Source organism: Leuciscus leuciscus (genome assembly GCF_965113295.1).
Source record: "Leuciscus leuciscus genome assembly, chromosome: 1".
NCBI lineage: Eukaryota > Metazoa > Chordata > Actinopteri > Cypriniformes > Leuciscidae > Leuciscus > Leuciscus leuciscus.
In genome coordinates this window covers 10,140,895-10,165,309 of record NC_138725.1, presented here as the reverse complement: position 1 = coordinate 10,165,309, position 24,415 = coordinate 10,140,895, and the positions used below count along the sequence as shown (strand labels likewise).

The 24,415-nt window shown below is 40.3% G+C and overlaps 1 protein-coding gene across 6 annotated transcripts in view; it reads right to left on the bottom strand.

The window, feature by feature from the left end:
• Positions 1-7,077: 7,077 nt before the first annotated feature.
• The window catches only part of LOC309487938 (uncharacterized protein), an 83,438-nt gene continuing 66,100 nt past the window's right edge, over positions 7,078-24,415 (bottom strand). For 3 of the 6 annotated variants that reach the window (XM_082155938.1, XM_082155941.1, XM_082155937.1), the window contains exon 3: positions 7,080-8,049. In XM_082155938.1, coding sequence (XP_082012064.1) covers positions 8,028-8,049 — 22 coding nt within the window. In that variant the 3' untranslated portion in view covers positions 7,080-8,027. Of the gene's footprint in view, positions 8,050-24,415 lie in introns of all 6 variants that reach the window. The other 3 variants (XR_014201952.1, XM_082155940.1, XM_082155939.1) reach the window with 3 other exon arrangements.

Genomic DNA, 24,415 nt, shown 5'->3' with positions numbered 1-24,415 from the left:
GTTTGAGTGATTAATTATCAGTATCTATCTAACCTGACGAACATGTATTTATTAAATGTTGTCTACATTATATTGCATCTACAGCAGCATTGTGAACTTTTGTAAAGATACAAGATACTCACACAACACACACACACACACACACACACACACACACACACACACACACACACACACACACACACACACACACACACACACACACACACACACACACACACACACACACAAGCCTGCTTTATTAAATTGCGGTACCTGAAAACTATGAGACCTGCTTGAAGAGCACTGTTTATTTCATTGGTAGGCTAATATTTGTGCTTTTGCTTTTGTAAGCCGGCCTAAATCATAAAATCATCAGTTAATCATAGAGTGGGCGAAAACGCCCCCCTGGGGTAAAACGCCCCCCACCTGTTTTTCCCAAAATAACCACTAAAAGTAGTCAAGATACATTTTTACTGTTGCTATGCACTACGTTGATAACGGGTCGGGGATATACAAATCTCTATGGAGAAGCTGACACCAGCGACACATTTGAAGAGAAGAGGATTACATGGTAAATGCTATAATTTTCAGATATTAGTAAATAAGTGTTTAAGAGAATATTGTTCTGCAGGATATCGCAGTGATGTATGATAGATGAATAGTGAAGTCTGTAGTTTGAGATCATATATTATTTATAAGGAATATAATTATATTTTAAAAATTAAACATTTTTTTAAAAAACTCATAGCTTGTGGGGTAAAAAAAAAAATATTTCTGTCTATCAAATCCTTTGTTTTACACTTAATGCAGTATAACTAGGTGGTAAAATCAAAATATTTGAACAAAACATGAAAAAATTACCTCAAGTGAGCATTAACTAGCTAGCTTGCTAGCACAGTTAGCTCACTGATGGAAGGTAGTTAATTTTGCCTATTTTGAACATTGCTGAAATAAATATTAATATATATACATGTTCATACATTACTTGCCTTTTACCTTTAGAGATTAAAAACTATTGTCTGTTAATTTTGCTGTTGATCTATGAAGCAAACTGGTTGGTAAGAAAGGGGGCATTTTACCCCACCTTGGGGGGCGTTTTACCCCACCGCTGGGGCAAAACGCCCCCTTTGTACAAAAATATTTTCAGTGAAAATACTAATTAATTATGAAGGCTGAGCAATTTTAATATTTGGTGAATAACTCCTGCCATAGTCACTCAAAACCGGGATGGCAATTCTAGTCACATTTATGTTTTGTTTCACTGTAATGTCACATTTTCCTTAAGGGGGGCGTTTTCCCCCACTCTACCCTATCATAACAACAGTTCAGAAATTTGTAGAAATGATTACCTGGCAACGACAATTACACACAGCGGTCGTGTGGAAAGTCAACCTACAGACTCCTCGTACCTTTCTGCTCCTTTTCCTTACTTAATATTCTTAAAAAAATGAATTCAATTTTGGTCCCCTATTGAGGGGTTCACAACTGTGAGATCAGGATACTTGAATGGGTTCCTGTTTTACACACAGGAGGTATAGTCTGAATGGAGGATCTGGGGGAGGGAACACCTTTAAGGGACACATCACTTTTCTCATATTTTATTTTAGCTTTTCATTTCATTTTCACTTAGGCGCACTGAGACACTTTAAATGATACCAAACATGCATATTTACTTTTTGCACATCCTTAACATTGCGTAGGTTTTCAGCGAGTTCTAGGTGAGGAGGAGAAAGGGGAGATTGTCCAAGTGAAGTGTGAGCTGCGTCTCGGGTGTTGCTTCAGATGTTAATTCCTGTGAGCCTTCTGTTCTCTCTCGAGGGGGAGCCCAGACTTTTGGCACCACTTTCAATTTGATTGTTCTTATTTTATTACTGACTGTTTACTTGTCTTTACAAAATGTAGGCTTTTAAATTCATATTAGTTAAGCTAGAAGTTTAAGCTTTGGTAGCGAAATTGGAATAGAGTATATTCATTCTCACAAGCATCTAGATGTGGTGTCATACCTGCCTGTTCTTGTGTCATGGCTTGTAAAAGTAAATATCTTTGGCCTGTACATTTTCTTAATTCACCGGCCATTGGCAGGTGTGGTAAAAAGTTAGTTTTAGGCCCTGTGTGTAAGGGCAATCTAGGGCTGCATTATCAACTGAATTTAAGCTGGAATCGTGAATTGGCTCAGCATTATGAAATCACAAAGTCTAAATAAAATATTCATATGCGGAGTGTGTTTCCCTGAACTCCAGGAATGGGGTTAAGAAGCTCATAATAGCAGAATATTTCCACTGTTTATGAACCCCTAATCCAGAGACAGCCATGAAATCCCAAACCAAGAGCCATAAGACCAGGAAAACACTCAGAGATGCAGTGTGAACAAATAACACGACTTCGCAGGGAATGAGTGCGAACACCAGGCTTATATGGGGTGAGCTAAACAAGGTAATGACACACAGGTGGACGTGATCATGGCTGATTGGTCTGGGCAAAGGATCATGGGAAATGTAGTGTGTGGATGTGTGGTGATTGTCCGGGTTGGCGTGTCCTCTGATGGTTATACTGTCGCTCGTTACACCATGCCATTTTTTGTTTTATGCATGTTATGAGTTTCACAGAAAACAACATTTATTATCCATGTCATTTTGCTTCTCAAATAAATGTCCCTTAATTTAAGAATATTACTTTAAAAGAAGATTGTTCTTTACTCTAATTAGTTCCTAATAGCTTCTTTTTTAAACTGGCATTGTAGACGATGAATATTGTTGCCTCTATTGTTGTGAATAAAAGCATCTGATAAATGTAAGTTTATTTAGATTCATAACATTTCTGTAGATCAGCAGCAAACACATCATATCCAACAGATATCCTTCTTAATATGTCTATAATATAAATATAACTTAAAATCTAAAGTAATCATTTTATTTACATAATTTTAGTTGTTGTTGTTTTTAACACATGTGAGCAGCTCAGTTTAGGTAGGGATAGCAACAACAAAAAGTAAAGGATAACTGTTGTGGGATTACAAATTTATTAAAATGTTTAATTTAGGTTTACATTGAATTTAGCATGTTAAGGTTAACTGTCTTATGTCATTTAAGAGCAAGTGATATTGATTTGAATTTTGTGGACCTAAATATCTGCATTTCACCTCTGCTTTAGCTGGTATCCTATAGCTTTCTAACAAATCTGTCTTTATGTTGTATGAATATCACTGGCTCTGTGATCAATTGATTGAGATTTGATTGAATAAATGTTTTTTTTGGAGAAATGTCTCAGTGTTTTTTGTCCATACAGTGAAAGATGTGACGAACTGGAAGTTGTCACCAAAAATGGTTGTGATGTCCACAGGAGTAGCGATGTTGTCACAAAATGAATTGAAACAAAATGAAAGCGGAATATAGAAAGTCTAGGTCTTAAGTTATATGGGAAATCTCTTGAAAGAGTTAAGGTCTTCAAGTTTCTTGGGGTCTGGGTAGATGAGAAGCTAACGTATAAAGAACATGTATGTAGAAAGGTGAATAAATGTGGAAAGGTTATTAATATTTTGAGGTGTTTGGTGGGACGCTCTTGGGGTGCAGACAGGAATCTTATGCTGATGATTTATAAAGCTATGATAAGATCAGTTTTTGATTATGGGTGTCTTGGATATGGATCAGCAGCTATAGGTCCACACTTAGTAAGTTAGATGTGGTTCATGCAAAATTGGCATTAAATTATTTCGTCAAAAATTAAAAGCTCTGGGTCAGCTCTTCCTTCAATTTCTTTGTTAGCAGAGTGTTGGGAGTTTAGGAAGGGTGAGAGTAGACTTAATAGATTCAGTGTTTTACATTCTGTTAAAACATACGTAGAGGAGCTTAAGCTTAATGAAAGAAAAATGGTGCCTTCTGTCTACTGGTCATCTATCCCTCATTGGTTACTGCCTGAGGCTGATGTAGATATATCTATTAAAAAGGGGAGAAAGAGGAGGGGCTAGGTTAGATTTAGTCGAGGAGATCTTAACAAGTGTTTATAGATCAGAGAGGCGGGGGTGTAGTGTGGGTTCCAGCACATGTGGGGGTTGAGGGGAATGAGGCTGCTAGGGCAAGTTTAGTTAGGGGAAATGTGGAGGTGGAGGTGCCATTTGACAGACTGGAGTGCCGTAGCATCATTAAGGAAAGACTGACACAACAATGGCAGCACGAGTGGAGTAAAGACATTAGCGGGAGCAAGTGCTAGCCTATGACATAAAACCATTAGGCAACCCTGGGAATTCAATTATCCTGCCATAACATGGGGTAACATTTTTTTTTTTTGTTGAAAAAACAGTTTTTCACTATAAGATAAAGTAAACTAGTATTTTTTTTCTATTGTATCTATTTGTTGCCCAATTAAAACTCTTTTAAACTAGACAATTCATTATGAATATTTAGTTTTTAATAATTTGACTAATTTGTAACACAAATAGGAGTTTGTCTTTGCATTTTTTTTATTATTAATGTTTCCCAGATTTTGCAGTAACGTCAACACTTACTTTCACTTTCATTATTTCCTCAGTGACAATAGCGCCCTCTTGTGCCCTACATATTCAAATAATGTCATTTCTGCATGTCATCGTTTTGTTACAATTTATATGAGTTTCTTCTGAACTGTGATGCTTTCTGGGAGGAAAAGATTGAAATTAAGGTTATTTGTTGAAAGCTTCATATTTTAAGGGGTAATTTTCACTGGTTTAAATGCACATCACTTCACATTTTCCACGTATGTTTAAATGTTTGTTCTACAACACAATATTAATAAACTGCAGTCATTTGGTTCTTTAAAAAATTTCTCTCCTGTTTTCAGCACTGAAACATGAACAGACTCAATAAAACATGTGCAGAGATTCAGACTGACGGCGGGTTTGAATACAGACTTCAGTCTAATATACTGAATCTAACCAGTATTCCCGACTGTGATCAGAGCTGGTACTCAGAGGTGTGTGTGTGTGTGTTTCTGTCCTCAAACTACACCATTATACACACACACGCGCACACACACACACACACACACACACACACACACACACACACACACACACACACACACACACACACACACACACACACACACACACACACACACACACTTGATCTTCAATACTAGACAGCGGTTTACTCGTGAGCCGAACTCGATCACGCAACAACATTACTACACAGAGCAGAGAAAGGCTTTACAATAAGGTTTCATTAATGTTCCTGGCACCAAGTTTACTCCACAAAAGAAAGTAGTCCTGGAAATATTTAAAAATGAGGATGTTAATTTTTCAATATCCAAAACTGAAGCCTTCAGTTGAAATACATTTTTTGTATGACTATCAGTGTGCATTGAAACAAATCTTTATGCATTTCATTTGCAGGAAGACCTACACTTCGGGTATTTAAGGAGGAACTGACAGACATTTGATCAGGCGACCCATGGCCTTGGGCCTGGTTTAATGGGAAGCACATTCTAGTTCAACATCTCCTGTCTAAAAGTTAATATTCAGATAAATACTTTCTAATACATGTTTCGTTTCTCTCTATTCTACTTTTTTGCTTACTAAATGACCTTAACATTCAGTGTGGTATTTTTCTTTATAAACCATTTTCTCAATAAATGATTTTACAACAACAATTGCAGTGTTTTTCTTTATGCACACGCTGTCAATTGTCAACTTCCAACAAAGAACCTTGTCCATATAAACCCCAGGGCCCGTATTCATAAAGAATCTTAATGCAAAGAGTAGCTCCTAGTGACAAAATTCTAAGAAAATTCTTAGAAATGTGGGCGTTTACTCTTAAAATTAAAGAAAAAATCCTAGTAAAGAAAAAAGTAATTCAGAAAGCATCTTAACCCTTAAAAGAGGTCTTATGGTCAAAATTGTTAGGAGCACGGATGAGGACTTTTAAGAGGCTTAAGAGTTTCTTTAGCAGAGGAGAAAATGGCAGAAAGACGAAGAGGGAGAAGAAATGTGTTGCAGACAATGAATAACAGTGAGTTAATAAGACGCTATAGATTAGATCGTGCAGGGATCATGTTTGTGACTGATCTTATTAGAGACACGCTAATATCTCCGATACAGCGCATATGCCATAGCGCCAGAAATGAAAGTAATCACTACATTACGATATTTGGCAACTGGGAAAATTCCATGTTTGATACATTAAAACCAACATTCAAACCACCACTTAAATAGACATGCCAGCAATCAGTGTAATTGGAAAGAGTGGAACAATTTTTATCATTCTAAGCCAAGCAAATACCTTATAGAAAATTAACAGCATGGTAAATAAAAATAAAAAGGATTTATATACACATATATAATGTGTGTGTGTGTGTGAGTGTGTGTGTGTGTGAGAACGGTCAAATAGGAACAATTACGCATGTAATTTCAAAGTGAAGGCTTAGAATATACCCTATACTTAAAATCACTTTTTTTCCCCTTCTTGGACAACCAACCAATCACAGTCGTCAAAAGATTGTGTCATACATAGCAACGGGGTCAACCCCGCCTCCTCACTAAGATGAAAGTTTTTGTCTTTTCCTTACTCAGAGTTGCTCTCAGATCGGTCCCGAATTGCTCTTAAGCTAAGACTTCTACGTAAAAGTTTTTAAGCTAAATTAAGAGTTTTCTGAGAGGATTCTTAGAATCTTTATGAATACGGGCCCAGGTATCTATAAGATGTCACTTGCTGTATCACTGTGTCTTCAGTGATCACAGACTTGTATTCAGATACACTTCTTGGGTCAAGGACCATTTCTTGTGTCTTTTTTACATTTAACACAAGAAAGTTCTTGTCACACCACTGAATGAAAGTATTTATTTCACTGTGGTAGGATGATAGGTCCATATCTCGAGGAGACTCAAAGTTTTTGTTTATCAATGTTTTATTATAATTCCTCTATATGGAGGAACTAAATGTTGTGCCTCACAAGACCACCGTGCTACATATATAAACATACAGTAAAGTGCAAAAGTCTTAAAAGCATGTTAATATCCCAGTCGGAAACGTTTAATTTGAAAAGGTGTGAATGACGTTACAAAACATGAAAAATTATAAAATATAAAAGGAAAACAAAGCAAGAAAACGAGAGTGTCACCAAATCAATTAAATAATCAAAACATAATTATTTCACCCAAACCTCTAAATCTACCCATCAAAAGAAAAATGCAGAAACAAAACCTGAAATCTTCAGTGTATACGCCGCCTTAAATAAACTACGCTGTCTAAAAAAAACAATAAATTCAATGCGTGGTGATCACTCTCCAACTAAATAACAGAAAACAATTCTAACTACCGTGGTCTTTAAAGATGGAACACACACACACACACACACACACACACACACACAGGTCACACGCACTACGGACGTCTAGTGTTCTAACTCTAAACAGTGCATTCCATCGGCAGTAATACTAACAAAGGAATGTTCATCTCTAAACACTTGCATAAGCAAAAACAAAAAACAAAAACAAATCATAAACGTAATCATGGTTTCAACAAACAACTCCAGGCATGGGAAGTTGTCTGAGATCTGGCACTGACCCCCCTCGCTCTTGGTCACTGGGCCTTTTAAACCCACAGAACGTCTGTGGATTGCTGGAACGTCAGTTCTGATTTTAACGTTGTGACGTCACATCTCTTATGGGCAACCAATGATCACCACCTAGGAATAACGTATAGAAACACAAACACACACAAAAAAGAAAAATACACAAACACACGTGGAACGTAACATGAAGAAACTGAGACAGACTAAATCCAGAAGAACTGCGGGAACGAGTCTTTTAGATTAAAGACACATCTCTTTGACCTAGCATTCACATAACACATTATAGACTTCTATAATTCAATGTTAGGCTGCATAGATTAGGCCAGCCGGAACTGGGAACACTTCCTATAAATCCTGATGTACTCGTTACATCATGAGAAGAATGGTGTCTATGCTTATATTAGTCTCTCTGTTTATCCCGAGGTTTACCACAGCCCGCGGGATCCAGATCTGATGAAGGACCTGCGCCTGGACGCGACGACAGCGCAGTCCTGATGTGTCAACTAGTCTCTCCCCTGTGAAGGCCTGTGAAAAAAAACAAAAACAAAAAACATTTGACACAATTTGATTCCATATTGATTAAGTTGGGGCCTATCAGGTACAGTACATAAGAAAAAAATCTCTCTCAACTAATGCTGTAAAGTAAACCATAAGGAACCCCAGTTGGTACATCATTCTAATATTTAAGGTCAAAAATGATTTATTTGTAAGCTGCTTCTTTAAATCACACATAAGGAAGTTTATATACTGTTATAATACACTTTTAAAGAAACACCTTTCCTACATTTAGACAGGTGGGCAAACGCATTTTTGTCTCAGTGCATGCATTGTTTTAGTTTGGCAGCGCTACCGCTAGCTTAGCTTAGCATAATGAATGGAATCCTTTGTTGCCAGTTAGCATGTGATTTAAAAAAAAAAAAAATGATTGTGGCCTGCGTATCCACGAGTACAAATAGCAATGCAGAATAAGTTTTGGGGGCAGACCTGACCTGTTGGAACCCATGACCTTGGCGTTGCTGTTTGAGGTACAGGAAAGCCTAAATGAGTCCACACCGCAAGATTACTGTTATAAACATGAGCATCGTCTGAAACGCAAAGGGGGTGGTGTTGCTGTAATTTATAGTAATATTTTCAAATCCACTAAGAAATCAAGTTTTAAATATAATTCTTTTGAAGTGTTGGTGCTTAATGTAAAAATATATAGTATAAACCAGTGGTTCTCAACTCCAGTCCTCGGGACCCACTGCTCTGCACATTTTGTATGTCTCTCTTATCTGACACACTCAAATCAGTTCATGGAGTCTCTCCTGACGAGCTGATGATCTGGTTCAGGTGTGTTAAATAAGGGAGACATACAAAATGTGCAGAGCAGTGGGTCCCGAGGACTGGAGTTGAGAACCACTGGTATAAACGATAAATCACGTTTGAGGTTTGTGCTGGCTACTGTATACAGGCCACCAGGGCACCATACAGACTTTATCAAAGCATTTGCTGACTTTCTATCAGAATTAATACTGACTACAGATAAATTACTTTAATTACTTTACAGATTTTAATATACACATCGATAATGAAAAAGATGCATTAGGTTTGGCATTTAAAGACATTCTTAACTCTATTAGAGTTAGACAACATGTGTCAGGACCTACTCATTGTCGTAATCATACTCTAGATCTAATATTATCACACGGAATAGATTTTGATGCTGTTTAAATTCAGCAGAGCGATGACATCTCAGATCATTATCTAGTCTCGTGTGAACTTCATTTAGCCAAGGCTGCAAAGCCGACTCCGTGTTATAAATATGTTAGACCTATCACTTCTGCCACTAAAGATTGCTTTATCAATAATCTTCCTGATCAGTTTCATCATCACAGCATCCCAGATAGCTTAGAAGAACTTGATATTGCGACAGAAACTTTTAACTCTCTCTTTTCCAGCACTTTAGACACAGTTGCTCCTCTGCGCTTAAAGAAGATTAAAGAAAATAGTCCAACGCCGTGGTACAACGAGCACACTCGGGCCCTTAAGAGAGCAGCCAGAAAAATGGAGCGCAACTGGAAGAAAACAAAACTAGAGGTATTTCGCATTTCATGGAAGGAGAGCTCGATTGCATACAGAGAGGCCTTAAAAGCTGCTAGATCAGCTTATTTTTCAACCCTATTAGAAGAAAATAAACATAATCCTAGGTATTTATTTGAAACAGTGGCTAAACTAACGAAAAATAAAGCTTCAAGCACCGAAATTTCCAAGCAGCACAGCAGTAATGACTTTATGAACTTCTTCACTCATAAGATTGATAATATCAGGGACAAAATTATAACTATGCAACCGTCTACTACAGTATCGCATCAGGCAGTGCATTGTAGTCTCCCTGAGGAAAAATTTGATTCATTCACTGCTATAGGAGAGGAAGAATTTACTAAACTCGTTAAATCATCTAAATCGACAACATGTATGTTAGACCCTATACCGACTAAGCTACTGAAAGAGATGCTTCCAGAGGTCATAGATCCTCTTCTTAATATCATTAATTCGTCTTTGTCTCTAGGATACGTACCAAAAAACTTTAAGCTGGCTATGATTAAACCGCTTGTTAAAAAAACGCAACTTGATCCTACAGAATTTGTCAATTACAGGCCGATCTCGAATCTACCTTTTCTGTCAAAGATATTAGAAAAGGCAGTATCCTCACAACTGTGTTCCTTTCTTGAAAGAAATTATATCTGCGAGGATTTCCAGTCCGGATCTAGACCGTACCATAGTACCGAGACGGCTCTCGTTAGAGTCACAAATGATTTGCTCTTATCATCCGATCGTGGTTGTATCTCTCTATTAGTGTTACTCGATCTTAGTGCTGCATTTGACACCATTGACCACAACATTCTTTTAAATAGACTTGAACATTATGTTGGCATTAGTGGAATTGCACTAGCATGGTTTAAATCATATTTATCTGACCGTTATCAGTTTGTAGCAGTAAATGAAGAGATGTCTTATCGTTCACAAGTTCAGTATGGCGTACCACAAGGCCCAGTACTAGGACCGTTGCCAGAGTCCTGCACGTGTCCGATTTTGTAAACCCGCACCCGCCCGTACCCGCAGTGCTTAAACCCGCATCTGACCCGTTTTCCGACAGCAGCACTAATTAAAATCCGCACCCGACCCGACCCGCTTAAAATAGAACCGATACCCGAACCGCACCCGAAATAATATCAGTTTAGACCAGTGGTTCCCAAAGTGGGGGTCGCGACCCCCCGGGGGGTCGCCGGACCCCGGCGCAGGGGTCGCGAGATGATTTCTTTTTAAAAAAGTGGAAAAAATATATAGGCCCTATATATTTTTGTTGCAATTAATTTAACCCTTTCGCACGTACGATCACACCGGGTAGATTTTCTGTTTGGCGAGTAAATCTCAAAAGGCTATCCGCCACACTGGCGGGTGAATGTTCATACCAAAATATGAAATTTTCAGCGCGCACGCGCTCTTCTAAGAACGAACAGAGAGAGAGAGAGAGAGCGAGAGCCCCGGCCGCGCGCGCGCATTCACTATTCAGAGCGGCCCAGCGTCAAGCTTCCCCATACTTTTTGACAAGCGTCCTTGACAGGACGGCCAGAGCTTCTTTGCAACTCAAGTCGGCGGCGGTGTGTACACAGTTAACGCTCTATCTGTTGACGGCGCTGAGGAAAAAGCTCCTGCCACTGGAAGAAGCGGTCGCCGCCCATTTGTGTCCTGCTGGCAGTTGGAAGGCTGCGCACCCATCTAAGCTGTGCAGAACGTCTTCAGCACTCGCGGATCGTGCATACTCCGCCGCTGGCCAGGCTCAGGCTGCTTCTGCTTTACACACCATGGCCGTTCTTTTCTCGAGAAAAGGAGTTTTCCCATAGCGTTCGCAACGCAATACTCGTTCCCTTATCTCTCAGGGAACCGAGGTTACGTTGTGCCTTCCCTTCCACATGAGTCGGCTAACAAAACTGACAAAAAAAAAAAAATATATATATTATTTCACCCCAATGATAGTAATATTTCATATATTTCTCACATTTTGATCAATATATATAGGCAATATCGATTTTTTTTATTATGCATTTCAAATTTTGCTCTGGACATTTTTTTTTACGTTTCTATTCAACATAATAGGCCTACCTTATTATCTCAATTAAAAGTACTGAAATGAATGTATATGTGACAAAAAAAAGGCTGTTTATTATTTTGGCTGGTAAAAAATATGCTTGGCTGGAGGATTTTTTCATCTACCAGTCCCCGTGGCAGGTGAGCCAAAAATGTAATTTCGGACCCTGGGGTGGGGGAGGTGCGGGGTCGCGGGGCAGCAGCGCATTTATCATGGGGGTCGCGGGCTAAAAAGTTTGGGAACCCCTGGTTTAGACTATCACATTATAGACACAATTACAAAAATGTTTATTGCCAGGTCATACAGAAGTTATTACACAACAATTAACACAAGGACAACTTCAGCCGAAGCTGTCAAAAGGCCGGTACATGAAGAACATGGCAAACGTTACCACAAAACTGAGTAGCCTTATAACATTTTACCAATCGAACAGACACGGCTACAACACTATATGCCACGCAATTCGTCTAGCCTACATCTGACAATTTTGGGTTCAAACACACCCTGCACACCACACATACTTAACAGTGTTAAATTTGAAAAATACTGTTCGATAGAACTGCTTTCTTACCACAGTTTCTGCGTGCTTCCTCAGCGATGAAGTTCCACATTTGCGGCTATCCAACACGAAAATGCACGCAGCAAAGCCTTTCACAATATTTTCTTCAGATAACTCCAAATTTCTCCCACACACTGGACTTGATTTTTTATGACGTATTGTCGACAACTTTACAATCTCCACTAGAGCTATTCTTTTCTTCAACTCCTCAGCATCCATCTCGAAGACAAGCAGATCGCGCGCGGTTATGAGGGATTTTTAAAAGTGAAAGTAGCCTGGGAGGGCGTGGCGCGTGGGCACAAATAAACTGATGTGGATTTTAAATGATTTTATCAACTTGAAATACAGGCGTATTTTTGTAGATGTGTGAGACGAAAAACCACCCTTGCAACTTTGGGCCGGTGGACCGCCGGAGGCGATTGACATCTCACAACTTGCACTTTATTCCCCAATCGAACTTGTGTAACTGTCTATCACCCGTTCTACCGTCCACAGCTTTACTTGATAAACAAAAGTAGGATAAGAATGAGCATCAAACTGAAATAACCTGCATACACGGGGTGTTGGAGGTGCACATATAATACAGACTGCCGACAGTTCAACAGGGCACGCGCAGCTCTTAAAGGGGTCACACCTTATTTCCACTCATTACAGCTTCCATCCTACTGAACAAGGTACCGGTATAGAGGGCGAAAGGGATCAGGCAGTGAGTGCAGAGACGGCTCTGCGCGAGTGGTATTTACGACAGTAACGTTAAATACAAGTACTCCACAGCGACTCTAGGGGTCGCCGTTTGACAAAAACGGAAAGCTGCATAGTGTGCCTTTAAAGTCTGTGTAGAGAGAATGGTGTCATCTTGGCGGCCCCTAATTTAATTTAATAACATATGATCGTTGCGACGGAAGCGAATCAATCAAAACTAACTTTAGCTGGAAAATAACTTTTTAAAGAATCGCTATGAAGCCAAAACAATCTGTTACCTTAAATTATACGTTTATCTCTGTAAAGCAGCTTTGAAACAATCTACATTGTTAAAAGCGCTATATAAATGAAGATGACTTGACTTCACTTGACTTAAGGTGATTTCCTAGTCAGATATTGACTTGGGACTATATTGGGGGGGAAGGACAGGCAAAGCACTTACTTGGGCGCAGAGATATTACGCAACACCTGAAAACTTCCGTCAACATATCGGCGTGAAAAGTAGCCGGCTATTTTTCCTACAGTAGACATAATGAATTGCGATGAACATGGCGGATTTTGTGAGAGACGAAGAGGGTGACTTCTCAGACAATCAAGATCCAGAACCATACCTCTATGAACTATGAACTATCAACATATCTATGAACCTCTAGTTTGAGAAGAGGAGCTGCGCGCTTTGGAAATAGAACGACAGAAGGAGGAGGTTGCGATCGCTCAACAGCCTGAGGATGTGAGGATGAGAGCCAACATGAACTGGTGATGTGAGAGTGGGGGAATATGCCAACCTATGCCGACTGAAATAGAGTGTCTGTGCTGTGGCGAGTGGGACAAGGTTCTGTCATCGATGACCAGGCTCAACATGTGGGGATTTCAGGTGTTGCGTGATATCTCTGGTCATAAGGTCATACACACTTAGGATGACTTGAGAGTGAGTAAATCATGGGCTATTTTTCCTTTTTGGGTGAACTAAACCTTTAAAATGCTATCTCAGTGGATCTGCCAGCTCTGTGTAGTAATGTTGTTGCATGATCGAGTTCGGCTCACGAGTAAACCGCTGTCTAGTATTGCTCCGAGCGGATAAACTGTTTGCGCTGTGCAGCTCAGACGAGTAGCGTGGTTTCATTCTGCTTTCATTTGCTGTGTGATGTTTCTCGTATGCAGCAGAAATGGCAGCTCTCTCTTATAAAAAGTTCGCAAAATGTGACCATTTAGTCTCAGTCTAGAGCCCTGTATAGTGCTGTATTTCTGCTTTACATGAGCGCCACACCTACTGTCAGAGAGCGAATTTGTGTTTTTTTGCATTGATTTGAACTGACAAATTAGACATTCCTGTTGGTTGAACATGAGTTAACCTCTTGTTTAACCCTCTGGGGTTGGCAAACGTGCCCGTGCATTTTGCTGGATTTTCTTCACATTGTAACACAATAAACTTAAATTACTCCGTCATTTATGGTCATACAGAAAAAAGAAATATAAAAAAAGAATCTGTGAGATGTCTACTTTTGTATGTGTCCACTTACAATCAAATCAAAACATTGTGCTTTTTTAAAATAAAGAAAATTAACAGGGTGTGCTTTCTGCCTCTCCGTCTCGCTGAACTTTTCTTGAGCACGTCTATAAACTGAAACAAAACTCAGCGAATACTTGTCACACATTTATGAGCCATATATCTTTATAAACATTTAAGTGTGTACTTTTAAATGATCGGATTCAAACTGAAAACAAATATTCTCTGCTTAAGTAATTTGTATAAAACCAACAAGATGTCCAGTTTCTCAAGCGCTTGCTCATTATTTTTAATTTGACCACGCCCACGAGCGCAAAAGAGATTGACATGCAAATCTCCACCTGGAACGCGAACGCGCTCATTACCTCAAACACAAAGCACCAAAAAACTTCAAAAGTCTCTGCTTTTCGTCGAGTTTGGAAGACGTGCCGTGAGCTTACATTGGATTTACCTCAGAAGAAGAAGAACGCGATTTGAAGACAAGAAAGATGTAAGGTAAGAAATTCTTACATTATATTAGTTCATGTTATTGTTGCATAAACTTCACATTGCAGTTGAACTGTTGCTAGATATATGGTGAATATTATAATATTTAGACCCGTGTTTACTGTTAAATACTGTTTGTGGATATCTGCTCAAACATGGATATGTAAAGCCTAATATGGTAACCATAATGTTTAATATTTTGGAGTGTGCTGTGCGTTTGATTGTTTCATATTGAAAATGGGCTGTGAGTTTGAAAAGCAAAATGCACCAAACAATAGGCTTCATGTTTTACTCCAATCTCATTTCATATCATCATAACAAATGGAAACATTTGAAGTAATATATGATAATCAATATATTTTTATCTAGCATAGCTGTTACTCTGAAATGCTGCTTTTGAAAGATTTATAGGCTGCAATAGGTTATTGTTGTTATTATTATTATTTTATGCAGCACTGCGTGTAGCCTATGCCTACAAGGCACAACAAACCTGTTCATTATATATTGTGTGTGTGTGTGTGGAAACATTTGTGTGTGTGTGTGTGTGTGTGTGTGTGTGTGTGTGTTCTGTGAATTTTAAAATGCTAATTTTAACCAGAAAAATCTAAAATGTATTCCCAAAATCGTGCAGCCCTATAGTTTCTCCTGACACAGTTTTTTTTTTATTATTTAATTTTTTTTACAGGGATCAGATCCTGTCTCTGTACATGAACATGGTAAAGTGAAAATCAAACACCTTGGAAATGAAAGGTATGTACAATGTTTTTAGGAATGGCACAAAGGTCTCCGTCTTTGGATCATTGTTTTCAGTAGTGTACTTTTTTGTCATTTGTTGCGTATCTTTGGATTACGTTGTGTTGTAAATAAATCCAAACAATCAAAAAGCCATTCTTTTTTAAATCTCCTCATTCTTTGTTTAAGGTTGCTCAGAATGATAGGGCCTGATAGCTCCTAATAGGGCCATTATGGGAGGGTCTTTGTCTTTCTCAGGTGTGAAAAGCCATCAATATTCAGGATATGTTTACTCCTCTCGCATAAAAGCTTTCTTACACAAAACACGTCTTACAACTTTTAAATCAATATATTGTCTTATCTCAGTGGTTCTCAACCTTTTTTGGGCCAGCGCCCTCTATCCAATATCCAGGACCTGAACGCCCCCCACCCCCAAACTAATGAGCGAGCAGGAACAGGGTTATTGTTATTGTCTGTGCACAAGCAGATTGTCTCGCATGTTGGCTGTCTATTTGGATTTATCTTCATCGGATCTAAGTGCTACAGCTATATGGATAAGGATTCTGGAAGTCAGTGCGGGTAAACGGATGGTTGTCCTGGCACAAAACTGTGCGTGGGGACCTTCCTCTCCTCTGTCCTTCTGCCTAGCCCTCCTCTGACTCTCTATATACGGACATGTGGGTCTCTGCTGGGTTTGTGGAAGGAAGAACCTAAAATATAAATGTGCCGGTAATCCCATAGTTTCATGTAACTGTGGTACTGAACAGCCCAGTCTCACATAAGAAACAGTGCTTTACCCGTGAGGCGTTGAAACATCACCCTTGTAATGTTTTAATCACATTTCGGAGAATTCCAGTTGAGCGATGCCGAATATAGAGAGGCGGAGGCAATATCTTGAGATGTTTTTCATTACAGGACTGTATGAAGTACATTACCTAAGCTAATGTGTTTGTCCACCGAGAAGTCACAAGAAGGTTTTGCAGAATTCATTGAAACGGGGTGTGCGATAAGCAAGGCTTCATGTAAAAATGGTGGAGAGAGGAATGGCGGCGGCGGCGTTGCGGAGATGTTGCGTGGCAGGGGTTGCCGACCCGCACCTCTTATTACATCAGAAAGGCCGCCTATCGCGTGGCAAAATACACTTTTTGGCAGACACATCATGCAGTAGGTCTACCGTTAAACATTATAAATGAAAGATCTTGCAAAGTATCCATAATGCGCTTTTCACTCTGTTGCTGCTAATCACCATCTCACTACCTTTGCGAGTCTACCTGTCTGGAGCGACACATGTCAGCCGTTCAGACCTCGGAGATCAGTGGAAACATCGGATGAACTGGTCCGGTGTAAACCGGGCTCCTTCTAACTACACAGTGAGCATTGGCGCCGCAAGCCTGCGCTATAATCTGTTGGGATTCTACACAGTCTACTTGTCCGTGCTGAATCAAGGGAAGGCCATGTTTGACCAAGGTAAACAAACCAACAAACGGCAGAGACTCACCACTCCGGCTCGAGGGATTCATGGCATTCTACTGTTAATACTGGTGCTGTCAGGGGATGTCCATTTAAATCCAGGACCAACTACCCTGGAGGCATCACAAAATAACGGAGCTGAGCTTCTTTTTGAACCCCGGGTAACATCATCCTTGGAGGTGAGTGACTATGGAATATCTAACGTTACACCCGGCGCCCACGCGGTTTCATTTGCCATTGATTTCTGTGACTCTATGACCGACACACAACCAGTATTTTAAGTAAGTGGCCAATGAACAGGATTCAAAATCTACAAGCTACCCGGCGTGTCGGAATCCTGCAGTGATAAAGCAGCGAGGTTCGTACTTATTTCAGACTGTTAAATCACACAAAGGTCGTATGGGATCCAAAATTGAAACCCAGAGGACTATTTGGGGGACACTTAAACATCAGAAGTGTTGTTTCAAAGACCGAACAATTGAGACATTTATTATTAAATTCCAACTTGGACTATCTATGTTAATCGGAGACGTGGTTACAACAGTCAACCCCAGTTAATGTTTTCTCTGTACCGGGGTATCAGTGCTTCAGACGAGATATAATTGGGGGGAGAGGAGGAGGAGTATTGATATACGTCAAAGACGACATTAAATGTGAGCGCATTCTTTTTAAAGCAGCAGACACATTGGAATACGTTGCTTTAAAAGTCGTATTGTCCCAACAAATGTCTTTTACTCTAATAGGATTCTATAGACCTCCATCAGCAAATGACACTTTTTATGATCAACTCATTGATATGTTAAAAGAGTGTAATCTTAATAAAGAGCTTATTCTTATGGGTGATTTTAACTTAAACTGGGCAGACAAGGGGAAGAGGAGAAAACTTAAAACAATTACAGAAAAATATAACTTACAACAGTTGATCAAAGGCCCAACTAGAATTGCAAAAAATTAAAGTACAGTGTTGGATCTTGTCTTCTCTAGTAGACCAGAGAGGATAACAGAAAGCTACAATCTGATCACTGGGCTATCTGATCATAATTTGACGCTTGTAGCAAGGAAATTAACTAAAAACAGATTTAAGAATTTAACATCATATCACACAGACATTATGTGTCATGTACCTAAAAGTAAACAACCTGCATTTGACAGTGAGATCGATGGTTTGGTCTGGGATGATATTCTGTCAACAGAAGATGTGGAACATGGTTGTGATTTATTTACAACAAAAATTGAATCTGTTAGAAGGAATTTTATTGTGAAGGTCAAGAGAAAACCCAGAAAGAGAGTTAATCTACCTTGGTTTAGTGACAACGTGTGGCAAATGATGAAGTGTAGAGACGCAGCTTTAAAAAAAGCTATTAAGTCTAAAAGAGATATAGATATTTTAATTTATAAAGGATTGAGGAATAAAGTGATTAAGGAATTGAGATTAGCCAAATCACGCTTTTATCTTCAAGTAATAAATAAGAGTAAAGGTAATAGTAAAGAAACCTGGAAAAATATGAATAACCTCATAGGGCGAGAACAACTTCATACAAGAGATATACAGCTCAGATTTCAGGATAAGAAAATTGAAGAAAATGTGGAGATTGCTTCTATCTTTAATTCTTTTTTTATTGAGTCAGTACATGAGTTAGGAAATCATTTAAAAAAAAGCATTCCTACTATACATATTAATAAAGGACAGGGTTTTAATTTGATGACAACAAATGAAGGACAAGTTAAAAAGATCATTGCTTCTTTAAAGAATTCTAAAAGTATAGATGCTTTTAACATGGATAGTATGTTAGTTAAGAAACATTCAGAGACTTTAACCACCCTAATTACACATTTAATTAATCTTTCAATTACACACAGCTGCTTTCCTGAGAACTGGAAGCATGCAGTCATCTCACCTATCTTCAAATCTGGAGACCGCTATGAAGCAAGTAACTATAGACCGAGAAGTATATTACCAGTACTATCCAAGGTAATGGAGAAAATTATCAAAGAGCAGCTGACAACGCATCTAGATAACTGTAATCCTGGTTTAAATCCTATGCAATTTGGCTTCAGGAAGAGCTATTGCACCGAAACAGCCGTTTTGCACTTCACAGAAAAAGTAAGAACACAGCTTGATAAGGGAGGAGTTGTTGCTGCTGTATTCTTGGACTTGCGTAAAGCCTTTGATACAGTAAATCATGAGGTCCTTATTTCAAAGCTTTCTACTTTTAACTTTTCAGCACAAACTCTAGCCTGGCTCTCATTGTACTTATCAAATAGGATGCAGTGTGTTAGAATTAAAGATGCACGCTCCAGTTATATGAAAAACACAACTGGTGTGCCTCAAGGATCTGTATTAGGTCCTTTACTCTTTAGTCTTTATATTAATGATCTTCCACAGTATTGTCACAGTGTCATCGGCATATAATTGTATATCAACACCGTGTTGTACACATATGCAAAAAATGCTCAACTAGCGGCTGATAAATTAACTTGTGCCATGCAAGGCGTTGTTGAGTGGCTTGAAGAATCCTGTCTTACATTAAATATTAACAAAACAAAAGGTATGTTCTTTTATAAAACTAAGCGGCAGATTCAAACTGCAGACATTTTTATTAAAAATGAATTAATTGATATAGTTACCGACTTTAAATACCTTGGTATAATTTTAGATTCGAATCTTAACTTTAAGAAACATATCAAGAAAATGACAAAAACTATAAAATATAATTTAGCAAACTTCAGACAGATTAGATCGTCCCTCCCAATGGATGTAGCCAAAGTGTTTATGCATGCTTTCATTTTCTCACATATTTCATACTGTGTCACCTGTTGGGGACAGGCCAGCGAATCTGCCATTAGACCTCTAGAATCAGTATACAGGGGTTAAAGTGAAAAAAAATCCTGAGCCTGAACTTTTTTGTGGGGGGGGGGGGGGGGGGGGGTGAGGCTGTTTGGAGAGAAACTGCACAGACGGACTTACTTCAAATATTGACTATAATAACAAAAATATAGTAACGAGCTTAAAGTGCTTACAAAATGGTAAACTGAGACTGAGATAGACATGACTCTTCAATGATGACTCTCTTTGCACCATTTATTTAAAAGTAATATGTCAAATAAAGTGTTTTATTCTAAACAATAACAAGTGCTTAAAGTGCTTAAATAACAAGTGCTTAAAGGGACACTCCACCCATTTACATTAAGCTTTGCATTATTAGAAACCCAGTCATACTATTGAATGGCCGTGCAACACTCTCTCATTTTCGGGAGAAATCCGTTATTTACCTCTTAAACTTCCTCCTACAATGACACAAAAATCGTCATTTTGCGTCATTGTAGGAGGAAGTGTAAGAGGGGGGGATTTCTGTTGAGACTACAGACACTCGTTCCTCATCTTTCCCAGGGGCCGGGAACCGCTCACGCTAGACCTATTACAGATCAGTGGGTGGGACTTTACTCTCTGAAACTGAAAGCAATATCCTCCATCTTGTTTGAAGCTAAGCTAACAGGCACTGTGGAGAGGAGACAGATGTAAAGTTATGACAATAGCGGAGGAGAGTGCTCAATATGATATAGAAGAAGAGGATTTCGGAAGTCTGATGCTTGAATCAGGTGCTTGTGGCTACCTTTACAAGCCGCATTATAGCGAAGAGCAGCCGAGGCAGAAGACCTGCCTGCCGCGGACGAGGAGCCCGGCCTGGCTCGAGTTAGGGCGGACTGGTGGCGCCGGTGATCTCACTATGCAACTACGAACCGCTACGAACACAGAGATAGAGTCCGTCTGCGGCAAAGAATTTCAAGGATGACAATTTCTCCTGGATGAAATCTCTGAATCAGACGAGGACACGGACGTTTATGTTGTGAACTATCCTAGTTTCGCACCGCATGTTCTGACTGAACATCCAGGTACCATGCAATAATTCACCTTTTCGAAAGAAATACAAACGAGGAGTAATGCACTAATGAGTTCGCCAACTAACTAGACATTTTGTGTGAAATGAATTTCAAGCTCTGGTGGTAGCTAGCTAGCCTTGTAGACGGAAGAGTGATTTCGCTTTCTGGATTAGTGGGAGTGGCTTGCGGAGCTGTGCAATGTGGTGCATTGTGGGAGTTGTTGTCTTTCATACAAATGCGTCCTGAAGTTATTTTTTGTCTTTCCTCGGTCACAAAGGCACCAAATTCAAAATTTATTTTACATTTCGACTACATATATGACCCATTTTAAATAAAAAACAATGTTCAAATGGGTGGAATGACCCTTTAAAGTGCTTAAATAAAAAGTGCTCAAAGTGCTAAAGAACTGAACTGCTAAACTGAAGATTAGAAGTGAAATCAAGGCCTGGCCATTATCACTTATTTTTTCTTTTTTTCTGGGTTGTGGACCAGAAGATGAAGCTGGTACATTGGAGGAGGGTCTGGCTGGTCTAGAGGAGGAGGAGGAGGAGGCTTTGGCTGGTCCAGAGGATGAAGATGAGGCTTTGGCTGGTCCAGATGGAGGGAGAAAGAGTTTGGCTAGTCCAGAAGAGGTTTTGTCTGGTCCAGAGGATGAGGATGATGCTTTGGCTGGTCCAGAGGATGAAGATGAGGCTTTGGCTGGTCCAGAGGGAAGGAGAAAGAGTTTGGCTAGTCCAGAAGAGGTTTTGTCTGGTCCAGAGGATGAGGATGATGCTTTGGCTGGTCCAGAGGATGAAGATGGGGCTTTGGCTGGTCCAGATGGAGGGAGAAAGAGTTTGGCTAGTCCAGAAGAGGTTTTGTCTGGTCCAGAAGATGAGGATGAGGCTTTGGCTGGTCCAGAGGATGAAGATGAGGCTTTGGCTGGTCCAGAGGATGAAGATGAGGCTTTGGCTGGTCCAGAGGATAAAGATGAGGCTTTGGCTGGTCCAGAGGGAGGGAGAAAGAGTTTGGCTAGTCCAGAAGAGGTTGAAAAGGGTCTGAATGGTCCAGTGGAGGAGGATGAGGGTCTGGTTGGTCCAGTGGAAGTTGAAGAGGGTCTGGCTGGTCCAGTGGAGGAGGATGAGGGTCTGGATGGTCCAGTGGAGGAGGCTGAGGGTCTGGCTGGTCCAGTGGAGGAGGCTGAGGGTCTGGCTGGTCCAGTGGAAGTTGAAGAGGGTCTGGATGGTCCAGTGGAGGTTGGTGAGGGTCTGGATGGTCCAGTGGAGGAGGCTGAGGGTCTGGCTGGTCCAGTGGAGGAGGATGAGGGTCTGGTTGGTCCAGTGGAGGAGGATGAGTGTCTGGCTGGTCCAGTGGAGGAGGATAAGGGTCTAGTTGGTCCAGTGGAAGTTGAAGAGGGTCTGGATGGTCCAGTGGAGGTTGGTGAGGGTCTGGATGGTCCAGTGGAGGAGGCTGAGGGTCTGGCTGGTCCAGTGGAGGAGGATGAGGGTCTGGTTGGTCCAGTGGAAGTTGAAGAGGGTCTGGATGGTCCAGTGCAGGTTGGTGAGGGTCTGGATGGTCCAGTGGAGGAGGATGAGGGTCTGGCTGGTCCAGTGGAAGTTGAAGAGTGTCTGGATGGTCCAGTGGAGGAGGCTGAGGGTCTGGCTGGTCCAGTGGAGGAGGATGAGGGTCTGGTTGGTCCAGTGGAAGTTGAAGAGGGTCTGGATGGTCTAGTGCAGGTTGGTGAGGGTCTGGATGGTCCAGTGGAGGAGGATGAGGGTCTGGCTGGTCCAGTGGAAGTTGAAGAGGGTCTGGATGGTCCAGTGCAGGTTGGTGAGGGTCTGGATGGTCCAGTGGAGGAGGATGAGGGTCTGGCTGGTCCAGTGGAAGTTGAAGAGGGTCTGGATGGTCCAGAGGAGGTTGAAGAGGGTCTGGATGGTCCAGTGGAGGAGGATGAGTGTTTGGCTCGTCTAGAGGAGGCTTTGGCTGATCCAGCAATATTCCTGGCCTGCCGTATGAGTTTGTTTGCCATCTCTGATGGCCGAATCCTTGCTGCCTCACTCACCCTTTTCTTCTTTTGTGCCTGTTGTGCCTCTTTCTTTTTCTGCAGATGTTTTTGATATGTTTGATACGATGACAGGCAAGACCACCTTAATGGCTGGTCTATTGTCATTGTTGATGCTGTCCACTGCCTTGCTTTAATCGTGGATTTTACAATTGCAAGGCTCTCATAAGTTTCAACATTCATGGAGCATCTGTCTGCTTCAAGAATATCATCCATGAGATTAAATGATCCCTCAACCAGGGGGCCTGTGAAAATGCTAAGTAGTGCTTTGACCAGTTGACCCAGAATGGGAAATCTCACACCTCTCTCTGGATTTTTCATGGATACAACTCTGCTCCACCAGTCTACATCAACTCGGCCTTCCTCTTCAATGTAGTTCTGGGCACACGTTACCAGGTCCACCTCTATTTGGTATGCCCGTATCTCTTCCTCTAGTTGACCAATCTGTTCTGGTGCGACCACATTAGGCAAGGCCTCTCCTAATGTGATAAAAGCCCCACAGATGGAGTCATCTTGAATCAGAGAGGGAGTGAGTGCAGAAAGTGAGGTGATTATCTTGTTGTCCAGAGGAAGGTTTTTGAGAAGGAACTCTGATGACTTCATGTATCCTTCTCTGAGAGAGTCGTAAAGGTTTCTCACCCATATCTTCCTCTCCACACGGGCCTTGTTCAGTGCAGAGTAGCAGTATCTTCCAACAGACAACCTTTTGTCTGATAGTTGCAAATCTCTACTCCAGACATCAACCTTGATGATATCCTTTGCACTCAGTGGGATGGCTTCCGGCTTCATAAATTTGCTGAGGAGCTCTCGAACTAGGGCCACCATCTCCACGTGCAGCAAGTGCACCATTGGTTTTTCATGTCGCATTTTTTTCAAAAATCCCTGAAATGGGGAAAAGTACGCCTGCAAACATAAAAAAAAAAATGTTACTTTGATTTGACATTTTCACATGCGTAAAAAAAACTTGTCACAACAAGAAAACAGAATTAAAGACAACAGTTACATACAGTTCAAATAAATAGCAGTGCGTTTTAAAAAGAGTGAATAAAGTATAAATACTTTTAATAGCTTTTATTTCCATATCTGTACGTTCACACCGCCGCCGACTTGAGCTGCAAAGAAGCTCTGGCCGCCCTGTCAAGGACGCTTGTCAAAAAAGTACGGGGAAGCTTGTTGACGCTTTGGCCGCTCTGAAGTCTGTCACACCATGAAATGTAAACAGAAAAAAAAACAAGCAATACATTGACACTAGGAACCTTTTATAATGACAGCATTTTTATTACCGTTTTGGTCACATTTGGTCGGGAAAAAAAATATTTTGATTAATATGCGCGAGGGAGAGAGAGCGAGATGTATTGTTTGAAGACGGTGAAGGTGAGT